Raw genomic sequence first — 10,289 nt, forward strand, 5'->3', positions numbered from 1 at the left:
GTGCTGCCTCTGCCTGGGCGGGTGGGATGGAATTGGGGGTGCGTGTCGCAGTGTCCCCCGCGCACCCCCCGGGATATATGGGCGGGGGGAGTCTGGTTCCCCCTAATTTCGGGTGTGGGGGTGTCTGCTCTGTTCCCGGGCTCGGGGCGGGGGTGGTCCCGCCGTACCCCAGAGCCCCCCCCCCCCATTTCAGAGCCCCTCCGTCCTTCGCCCCATTCTCCTCGCGGCCGCAGGCCACGCCCCCTCCGGCGGCCCCGCCCCGCCCCGCGCTCTCTCCGCGCGCTGCCCTCCGGGATTTGTAGTCCCTCCCTCCCTCACCGCTGCGTTCCTCTTAACCCGGTGCCTCCGTTTCCCAGCGCTCCCTGCGTAGCGCCCGCACGCGCCGCTGGGAGTTGTAGTGCAGACACCCAGCACAGCCTGCAGTTGGCGCTACCAGCGGAACTACAGGTCCCGGCGTGCCGCGCGCGGCGGCGGCGGCGGAGCGGCGGAGCGGGGAAGATGGCGGCGGCGGGCGCGGGGGCCGGGCCCGGGCCCGGCGCGGGACCCTCGGCCGGCGCCGGTGCGTCCAACCCGCGCAAGTTCAGCGAGAAGATCGCGCTGCAGAAGCAGCGGCAGGCGGAGGAGACCGCGGCCTTCGAGGAGGTCATGATGGAGATCTGCTCCACACGGGTGAGGACGGGCCGCCGCGCCGGATGCGCCGCGGGGCGGGGGGGGCCGGGGCGGAGGGGCCGTGAGGGGCTGGGGGCACCGGGGCGGAGGCGCTGCGGGCCGGGGGGAGTCGTGAGGGGCTCAGGGGGGTCTTGAGGAGCTGGCGGGGGCCGTGATTTGGGGGGGGTCGTGAGGGGACGCGGGGCCGAGGGTGTGGGGGGCTGGGGGGGCCGTGAGGGGATGGGGGCGGTGATGGATTTGGGGAGGGGGTTAGGGCGCACCGGGGAGGCTGCGAAGGTGTTGGGGCGGAGTTTGGGGCGTCGAGGGGTGCTCTGAAGAATTTGGGTTGGGGGTAGCAGGGTCCGGGAGGGCTCTGAAGGGTTTGGGGGTGTCGGAGGGGGCTGTGAGGATTTTGAGGAGGGGGTTCCGGTGGATCCCGGCGTGTCCCGCGTGCCGCCCCCGGGATCGGGCTGGGAAGAGGATCCCTGATCGCTGGGATCCCACCCCTGTCCCCTCCGCAAAGCTGCGGCTCTGTCCCTGTGCCCGGGACCCTCGGAGATGCTCAGGCTGGGCTCGTTTGGACCCGGCCAAGGCAGGGAGCCGCTCCCGGGATGGGATCTGGGATAAATCCCGCTCGGCAGCTCCGGGAAGAGCGAATGCTGGCCTCCCTCGAGGGATCTCGGGGAATCGGGAAGGCCGGGAGTGCTCCAGATGTGCTTTCCTAAAAGCACGGTCAGGAATTGCCTCCCGGAACCTGGGGGAATTTCGTGTCCGCCACCCCGGGGTTTGGTGGAATTCGGTCCTTCCCAGCAAAGCTGCAGGATGGAGGAGCGAGGATGTGGAGTGTGGAATCCGGGGACACACGGAGAGGCCCCTCCAGGGGATGGGGCCCGCTCCGGGCCTGGGACGATCCAGGGAATACCCAGCAGAGCTTTAAAAACCAGGAATTTTCCACTAGGAGAGCCCCGTGGCTCCCGGCTCTGCGGGGACCTGGGATTTGGGATGTCACAGTGACAGTGACATCCTTGGAGAGTTCGGGGATGGGCCGGACCTTTCTGTCCCTTCCTGGAGAGTTTAGGAATGGGGTGGAGCATCCCTGGAGAGTTTGGGAACGGGCCGGATCCTCTGCCTGCTTCCATCCCCAGGGATTTTGGGAAGCCTCCACCGTGTTTGCAGAGCAAACAGCTGGTTAATGTGCAGCGGGGCTGTCCTGATCCCTGCCTGGAATCTCTCCTCCGGGAATTCACCCCCTGATCCCTCTCTGGGATGGCTTCTCTGGGAATTCCTTCCCTCATCCCCGGTTCCTGCGGCTCCGTTCCCCACGTGTGGGATCCGCAGCCCCCCGAGCTTTGCTCCGTGGTTCCTGGAGCTTTTCCCGGCTCTTTGGGAGCTGCTCCCGGGTTCCAGGCTCCCGCAGGGATCCTGGCTCGGAGCTCAGTGCTCCATCCCAAGACCTTAAGCCCCAGCGCAGCTCCGGGCGCTAATCCCGCCAGCTGCTGCCTAAATCTCCTGGGTTTTTGGGTTGTTTCCCTTGTTTTTCCCTCTGGATCTGGATTTCCGTGGTTTTACGCTCAGGAATTTGGTCTTTCCCGTTTCTCAGCTGTTTTTTGGGCTTCAGCTTCTCTTTCCCTGGGGCTTCTCCAGGCGCTGAGGAGCAGCAGCTCTTGGGACCCCAGGGACCCCCAGCTCCAGAGGGAGAGGGGATTTGTGTGGGTTTAGCCCAGGAAAATGCTTCCTCCCTGTGGGTTGGTTTGATCAGGAGAGCTCTGCTCCATCAGGATGGGGGGATTGGGCCATCCCCCGGTGCTGGAGGGGTGGTGGGGGCTGTTCCCTGTCCCGGGAATCCCGGGTGTTTTTGGGATCCCGTTATCTCCCGCCGTGCTCTGCTGTGGCTCCGTCCCCGGCCTTGAGTCCCGCTCCGCGCTGGAATCTCCGGGATGGCCTTGGTGTGGATGAGGTGGAAAATCCCTCTGGATCCGTGGGGATGGGCTGAGCCCGGAGCCAGGCCGGGACAGGGGGAATGCAGGGGCTGCCGGGCCCAGCCTCTGCTCCAGGAGCGTGGAAATCCCTCTGGATCCGTGGGGATGGGCTGAGCCCGGAGCCTGGTGGGGACAGGGGGGACGCAGGGGCTGCCAGGCCCAGCCTCTCCTCCGGGAGCGTGGAAATCCCTCTGGATGCGTGGGGATGGGCTGAGCCCGGGGACAGGGGGGACGCAGGGGCTGCCAGGCCCAGCCTCTGCTCCAGGAGCGTGGAAATCCCTCTGGATCTGTGGGGTTGGGCTGAGCCTGGAGCCTGGTGGGGACAGGGGGGACGCAGGGGCTGCCGGGCCCAGCCTCTCCTCCGGGAGCGTGGAAATCCCTCTGGATGCGTGGGGATGGGCTGAGCCCGGAGCCAGGCCGGGACAGGGGGGACGCAGGGGCTGCCGGGCCCAGCCTCTCCTCCGGGAGCGTGGAGCAGGGCTCCCCGCTCGGGATCCTGACCCTCATCCGTCCCGCTCTGCCTGCGGGAAGAGGCCGGACCTGGATCGTCCCCGCTGTGCGGGAAGGGGGAGCCTGCGCATCCCGGGGCGCCGTGAGGGGCGGGTTGTGACACCCCCTGACACGTCCCCCCGTGTCCCCCCGTGTCCCCACAGCTGCAGGCGCAGAAGCTGCGTCTGGCCCACAGCCGGGGGCCCTTCTACAGCGGCTCCCTGCCCAACGTCAACCAGATCGGCACCGGCGTTCCCGACTTCCAGGTGACTCCACGGCGGGGCCGGGGGCCTGGGGACGGACGTTCCCCCATCCCTTCACCCCCTCCCGCGCTCGGGAGCCGGTGCCGAGCCCCTCTGCCGTCCCCCTCCCCGCAGGGCCCGTCGCCGCTGGATTCCACGCGGAGCACGCGGCACCACGGGCTGGTGGAGCGCGTGCAGCGGGACCCGCGCCGGATGATGTCCCCGCTGCGCCGCTACGTCCGGCAGATATCCTTTGTCCCGTGGGCCCCGCGCTGCCCCGCTGCTCCCGCCCTTCCCGCGGGATTCGGGAGCTGCCCGTGTGGTCCTTAACGCGCCCCCACATCGACAGCTCTCCCTACGGACCCACCTACCTGTCGCCTCCGCCCGAGCCCAGCTGGAGGAGGTAATTCCTGCTGTCCCTGCAGCCTGGGAGCCCGTTCCCATCCTGTTCCCATGCTGTTCCCATCCCGGAGGGTCGGGAGTGGGAGAGGCTCCAGCACAGGCACCGTTCTTGGGAACTGGGATGGAGGCAGAGGGGAGCGCAGGGAGAGGGGTGGGGGGAAGCTCCTGCCTCTCAGATTTTGAGATTGTCCCACAAAGCGGGGGTTTCAGGAGGAATTTCATCCAGGAATTTCATCCAGGAAGAATTTCATCCATGCCATCCTGGGAACTGGGATGGAGGCAGAGGGGAACACTGGGAGAGGGGTGGGAGAAGCTTCTGCCTCTCAGATTTTGAGATTGTCCCACAAAGTGGGGGTTTCAGGAGGAATTTCATCCAGGAATTTCATCCAGGAAGAATTTCATCCATGCCATCCTGGGAACTGGGATGGAGGCAGAGGGGAGCGCTGGGAGAGGGGTGGGAGAAGCTTCTGCCTCTCAAAGTGCTGGGATTGTCCCACAAAGTCGAGGGTTGAGGAGGAATTTCATCCAGGAATTTCATCCAGGAATTTCATTTAGAAGAGGGGTCTGGCTGAGGGCAATCCCCAGGGACAGGTGACAGGTCCGAGCTGCAGCTCCATCCCTGGAGTGTCTCTGTCCCAGTATGGGCTGGGACAGCCTGACTGGCTGTCCCAGTAGGGACTGGGACAGCCGTGTCCCTGTCCCCATCCCATCCCCCTGCCGTTCCCAGCCCTCCCGTGTCAGGGAACGGGGTAACGGGCCCGTGGATCACTGCGGGGCTCCCTGCCTCCCCTGATCCCACTTTCTCCCTCCTCAGGACCATGCCCTGGAACAATTTCCCCATGGAAAAAGGACATTTATTCCGGCTTCCCTCAGCTCTCAACAGGTAATGGGTGGATTTATTCCGTTTTCTCCCTGTTCCCCTGCCAGGGTCCAGCCCTTCCTAGGGACCCCTGCTGAGGAGGTGGCCCTGGGGACCCCTGGGGAGGCCCCAGGACCCCCCTGGGGACAAGGTGGCCCCGACTCCCCTCGGGGCCCCGCGCTGGAGGGGTCCCCTGTGCCACAGCTGAACAATGTCCCTTTGTCATTCGTCCCAGCGGCCTTTTCCCAACCCTTCCCTGCCATCCTCAGCCTTGGAACAGCTCATTGGGAGCAGCCCGGGTGCCCCCAGCCCCTAAAGGGTCCCCAGGGCGGTCCCCTTGTCCCCCCACGCCGCAGGAGTGGGAGCAGAGCCGCTCTGGGCGCACAGGGAGAGGGACCCCCGTGGGGAGGGGGCACAGGAATGGCTGGGGTGGGGCTGGGGGCTGTCAGTGGGGTGGGGGCCGGGGCCCAGCCCGGCTGCAGGCGGCTCTCCCCGTTGCCAGGACGAATTCCGACTCGGCGCTGCACACGAGCGTGATGAACCCCGCGCCCCAGGACGCCTACCTGGGCCCCTCGCAGGCCGGGCCGCCCCCCGGCCGCCGCGCCGGTGAGCTCCCCCCGCGCCCCCAAACCTTCTGGGGGGGTCCCAGGGCAGCCCCCTGCCCTCTGTGCTGCCCTGACCCTCCTGCTCCCCCACAGGTTTCCTGGACGGGGACTCGGATAGCAAAGGTGAGCCTGGCACCCACCCGGCCGTGCCCTCTCCGTGCCGGGGGGGCTGTGATGGCCGCCCCCCTGCGTCCCCTGCTCCCACTGACCCCCCGTCCCCTCCCCAGTGTTTCTTTTCCAAGTGCCTCCCATCGAAGAGAACTTCGACGACAACAAGCACTCGCTGAAGCCCTGGGACACCAAGAAGGTGGGTGGCTGTGTCCCCCTGTGTCCCCCTGTGTCCCCCTGTGTCCCCCCCGTGTCCCCCCCGTGTCCCCCCGTGTCCCCCCTGTGTCCCCCCTGTGTCCTCCCTGTGTCCCCCCCGTGTCCCCCCGTGTCCTCTGTGTCCCCCTGTGTCCCCCCGTGTCCTCCCTGTGTCCTCCGTGTCCCCCCTGTGTCCCCCCTGTGTCCTCCCTGTGTCCCCCCGTGTCCCCCGTGTCCTCCCTGTGTCCCCCAGCCCTGGGCCTGGCCTGGCCTCACTCGTTCTTTGGTCCCACAGCTCTCATCCTCCTCGGCCCGGCCGCGCTCCTGCGAGGTCCCGGGAATCCAGTGAGTGCTGGGAGGGGCTGGTAGGGAAGGGGTGCTGGGGAGGGGGTGTTCAGAGGCAGGGGGGTGCTGGGAGGGGCTGGAGCAGGGTGGGGGGCACTGGGGGGCACTGGGCACGGGCTGCTGGGGGAGCAGCCCCGCTCCTGCCCTGATCCTGTCTCTCCCCACTCCCCCAGCATATTCCCATCCCCGGATCAACCTGCCAACGTGCCCCTCATGCCCTCGGCCCTCAACACGGGGGGGTCCCTGCCCGACCTGACCACGCTGCACTTCCCGTCCCCCCTGCCCACGCCCCTGGACCCTGAGGAGGCCCCGTACCCGCCCCTGAGCGGGGGCAGCAGCACCTCCAACTTGGCCACCACCATGACCCACCTGGGCATCAGCGGCACCGGCGGCGTCGGGCTGGGCTACGACCCCCCAGGTGAGCCAGGAGCCCCCCCTGCAGTGGGGGCACACGGGGGGCCTGAGAGGGTCCCAGCGCTGGGAGCTGGTGTGGGGGACACGGAGCCTCGGCCGGCAGAGAGGGGGACACAAGGACCCGACCCCGGCAGGAGGTGTCCTGGGGTGGCTGTGGCAGCAGCCGGCAGCTCCAGGAATCCCGCTCTGGGATGGAGCCTCGGCACTCCGGAGTGGGGTGGGGGTGGGCTCCGATGGATCTGGGGCTCCTGTGGGCGTGTGGGGGGAGCCCAGCTCCCACCCTGTTGCCCTGCAGGGTTCAGTGCAGTTGTGGGGGCCTGGGGGGAGCCCGGCTCTCATTCCCGGGGGTCTGACGGTGTCAGGGGTCTGGGAGGAGCCCATCTCCCACCCCGGTGCCCCCTCACGCCGCTGTCCCCCCGCCCGGGGTGTGTGTCCGTCCATGTGTCCGTCTCCATCGTTTTGGTCGCTCCGTGCCCCTCCGTCCCCCTCCGTGCCCCGGGAGCCCCGCCCGGGCCGTCCCGGGGCTGGGGCCGTGCCGGGGTAACGGTGCTCTCTGTTTTTGTCCCCACAGGACTCCCCTCACCTCTGCAGAGCTCCCTGAGTAACCCGTCCCTGCAGTCCTCCCTGAGCAATCCCAACCTCCAGGCCTCCCTGCGCAGCCCCTCGCTCCAGGCCTCCCTCAGCAACCCCTCGCTCCAGTCCTCCCACAGCAGCTCCTCCATCCCCTCCTCTCTCTCCAACCAGTCCCTGCCTTCCTCCCTGTCCTCCTCGCTCTCCAACCCCTCGCTGCCCACGTCCCCCCGCAGCCAGCCCCTCCAGTCCTCGCCCAGCAACCCCAGCCTGCCCTCGGGGCTGGGGGGCTCCTTCGCGGCCACCTCGCCGCGCCGGCGGGTCCCGCTCAGCCCCCTGTCCCTGCCCGTGGCCGGCGACTGCAGACGGCAGCACCCCAAACAGTTCTCACCAACAATGTCACCCACATTGTCCTCCATCACCCAGGTACGCATCGTCCCCACGCTCCAGCGCCGCCGCCTCCTCTTCCTCGGCCTCCTCCTCCTCCTTTTCCTCCTTTCCCCTCCCTCCTCGGCCTCTGCCCCGTCCTCCTTCTCATCCTTCTCGTGCTCCTCCTCTTTGTCTTTTTCTACCTTCTCTTCCTCCTCTTCCCCATCCTCGTCCTCGTCTTGGACCTCATCTTTGTCCTCTGTCTTCATCCTCCTCTTCCTCGCCCTCCTCCCCTTTCCCCTCCTCCTGCCCTTCACTTCTCGTCTCGTTTCCATCCTCATCTCACCCACACCCCAGGGCCCCCCTCACCCCCACTCCCCCATGGGGGGGACCCCCGTGTCCCTTCCAGGCCCCCTCCCCTCAGAGGGGTCCCGGCCCGCGCCGGGTCCGGGTGCAGCCGTGGCTGAGTTTGGGGGTCTCGGGGCCGGCTCCCGCCGCCTGCGCCGGGGGGGCTGGGGGAGCCCCCCACGCTCGGGGGGCCGCGCTGACCCCGCTCCCCTCCCCGCTGTCTCTGCAGGGCGTCCCCCTGGACACCAGCAAGCTGCCGGCGGAGCAGCGGCTGCCGCCCTACCCCTACGGCCAGCCGGGGATGCTGCTGGGCTCCCAGCCCGCGCCGCGGGCGCCCGCGCCGCCCCCGCGCCCCTACAACCCCCCCTACGCCCCCGGCGCCGCCCTGGGGCAGCCCCTGGCGCAGCCCCCCAGCGACTTCGGCCTGGGCAGCGTGAGTGGGGCACGGGGCGTGGGGGGCACGGGGGGACGGTCCCTGCTGGGGGGGAAAATGGGGCAGGGGACCCTGCGTGGGGGGCGTGGGGTGCAGACCCTCTGGGGGGGTCACCAGGGTGGGGAAGGGGGCAGGGGAGGCTCCGCGGGGGTCTCTGCTGACGTGTCACTCCCCACAGCTGGAGCAGTTCGGGATCGGGGAGAGCCCCCCCGGCAACAGCGGAGGGTTCCCCGAGGAGCTGGGGGCCCTGAGTTACCCCCCGAGCGAGGGGGGCTACGACCCCCCAGGCCTGAACCGCCCAAACCTGAGCAACTGCAGCCGCCACGGCCCCATCCCCAACATCATCTTCACAGGTGGGGGCTCCGTGGGGTGCTCGGGGGGTCTCTGGGGTGTCACAGCTGGGTGGGTGCGCCGGGGGCTCGGGAGGGGGCACAAGGGGCGGGCTGGGGGCTCGGGGGTGTCACGGGAGGTGGGTGAGGGCTCGGGGTGTGTGGCCCCGAGGCCGACCCCCGTGTGTCCCCCCGGCCTTCCCCGCAGGCGACTCCCCCCCGGGGCTGTCCAAGGAGATCACGACGGCGCTGGCGGGGGTCCCGGGCTTCGAGGTGGAGGGGGGGTCGCTGGGGGGGCTGGAGGAGGAGCTGCGCATCGAGCCCCTGACGCTGGACGGGCTGAGCATGCTGAGCGACCCCTGCGCGCTGCTCACCGACCCCGCCGTCGAGGACTCCTTCCGCTCCGACCGCCTCCAGTGAGCCCGGGGGAGCCCCGCGCCGCCCCCGCCGCCCCCGGGCCCCGCCGCCCGCTGCGCTCCCGCTGAACCCCGGCAGAGCCCCGGGGCCGGCGGGCACCGGCGCCCGGACCCGGCTGGAGGGAGCTGCGGCGCCCCGGGGCGGGGGGCCGGCGCCGTGACCCCCCCAGCCCCTGCCTGCAGACGCCGGCGCCGCTGTTCTCCCGGAAAACCCCGGGAAAAGCGGGCGGGGGGCTCCGTCCGGGCGCTGCCCGCCCCCACGGACCCTCCGGACTGTCGCTGTCGAGGGCTCCGAGCCCCCCAAAATTCCCACTCTGGGACTGCCCCACGGCCGCAGCAGGAAAATCCTGGGGAGAGTGGGGAGGGGGCTCCAGTCAAGGGCTCCTTCTGCTCCATCCGACTCCAGCGAGGCTGGGGGGGGGTCCCCAGCACCCCCCAGTTCCCCCCCCCAGCTCCCACCAGGTCCTGTTCTCCAGGAAAACCCCGGGACCACCTCGGAGTGGGGAAAACTGGGGAGGGAGAGACAATCCAGGCACCCCCAGAACAAGCCAGGGGGGTTCCTCCCCTAATTCCCACCCCCAGACCCGAGCAGGCACCGTTCTCCTGGGAATACCCTGGGAAAATCGGGGAGGGGGTGGCAACCCAGGTCCCCCCCAGACCCCGGAGGAGGGGTCCCGGTCCCCCCGGGGTGGCTGTACATAACCCCGTAGGTAGAGACCCCCGGGGGGGGCTGGGGGGGGGCCGCTTCTGCCTTTACTTTATCATTTTCCCGGCTAATCATCATGTTTAAGGAGAAATCCCGCTCCCCCCCACCAATATGTACCCCCAGCCCCCTCCCCAAATTACCCAGCTGCCGGGGACGTGTAGAAAGCACTTGTAACTTTGCCCCCCCCCCCAAAATTGCCCCCCCGGGGGAGCACGGGGGGGCCCGTCCGCGGGTGGGGGACCCTGGGCCCCCCCCGGAGGGAGCCAGAGTGATTTATTATTATTATTATTTTTTAAAATATATTCTATGTTAATTAAATCCCCCCCCCCGCTGGCATGTGGTTGATTTTGGGGGGCTTAAAGGTGGGGGTCAGCTGCTCCAATCCTCCCCCCCGGCCCTGCCAGGCCTTTGGGGCTGGGGTCGGAGTGGGGAGGGAACACGGGGGTCCCTTAATGGGGAGGGGGGCAAAGGGGTCTCGTTTGGGGGGGCATTTAGGATCCCTTACATGGGGCGGGGGGGGTGAAAAATGGGGTCCCCCACGTTCCTTGGGGGCTCCTTGAGTTTCCCGGGGGGGTCGGAGGGGTGTCCTGCAGGTCCGGGGGTTCCTTTGGGGTGATCTGGGGGGTTCTGGCAGGTCTCCTGCGGGTCTGGGGGTTCCTTTGGGATGGTCTGGGGGGTTCTGGCGGGTCTCCTGCGGGTCTGGGGGTTCCTTTGGGGTGATCTGGGGGGGTCAGAGGGGTGTCCTGCGGGTCCGGGGGTTCCTTTGGGGTGATCTGGGGGGTTCTGAGGGGTTTCCTGTGGGTCTGGGGGTTCCTTTGGGGTGATCTGGGGG

The 10,289-nt window shown here is 68.7% G+C and overlaps 1 protein-coding gene across 2 annotated transcripts; it reads left to right on the forward strand.

Moving 5' to 3' along the window:
• Positions 1-473: 473 nt before the first annotated feature.
• CRTC2 (CREB regulated transcription coactivator 2) lies at positions 474-9,781 on the forward strand. Of its 2 annotated transcripts, XM_085560786.1 has the most exons (14): positions 477-669; positions 3,281-3,382; positions 3,494-3,604; positions 3,700-3,761; positions 4,575-4,643; positions 5,122-5,225; positions 5,318-5,347; positions 5,452-5,531; positions 5,823-5,872; positions 6,046-6,290; positions 6,858-7,282; positions 7,803-8,006; positions 8,185-8,359; positions 8,544-9,781. In XM_085560786.1, exons 1-14 carry the CDS (start codon positions 499-501, stop codon positions 8,753-8,755), a joined length of 2,040 nt encoding a protein of 679 aa, XP_085416912.1. In that variant the 5' UTR covers positions 477-498; the 3' UTR covers positions 8,756-9,781. The 2 variants fall into 2 exon arrangements, with proteins under 2 accessions (XP_085416913.1, XP_085416912.1); XM_085560787.1 differs by lacking the exon at positions 6,858-7,282 and having other exon boundaries at positions 474-669.
• Positions 9,782-10,289: the final 508 nt, after the last annotated feature.

Source organism: Lonchura striata, chromosome 25 (assembly GCF_050655825.1).
Source record: "Lonchura striata isolate lonStrDom1 chromosome 25, ASM5065582v1, whole genome shotgun sequence".
NCBI classification, from domain to species: Eukaryota; Metazoa; Chordata; class Aves; order Passeriformes; family Estrildidae; genus Lonchura; species Lonchura striata.

Bases quoted from the DNA above. Each gene is read 5' to 3' on its own strand.
- CRTC2 (XM_085560786.1), top strand. From the start codon at position 499: ATGGCGGCGGCGGGCGCGGGGGCCGGGCCCGGGCCCGGCGCGGGACCC. The intron at 3,605-3,699 runs ATATCCTTTGTC...ACGCGCCCCCAC, and splicing joins TGCGCCGCTACGTCCGGCAG to ATCGACAGCTCTCCCTACGG. The intron at 5,873-6,045 runs GTGAGTGCTGGG...CCACTCCCCCAG, and splicing joins TGCGAGGTCCCGGGAATCCA to CATATTCCCATCCCCGGATC.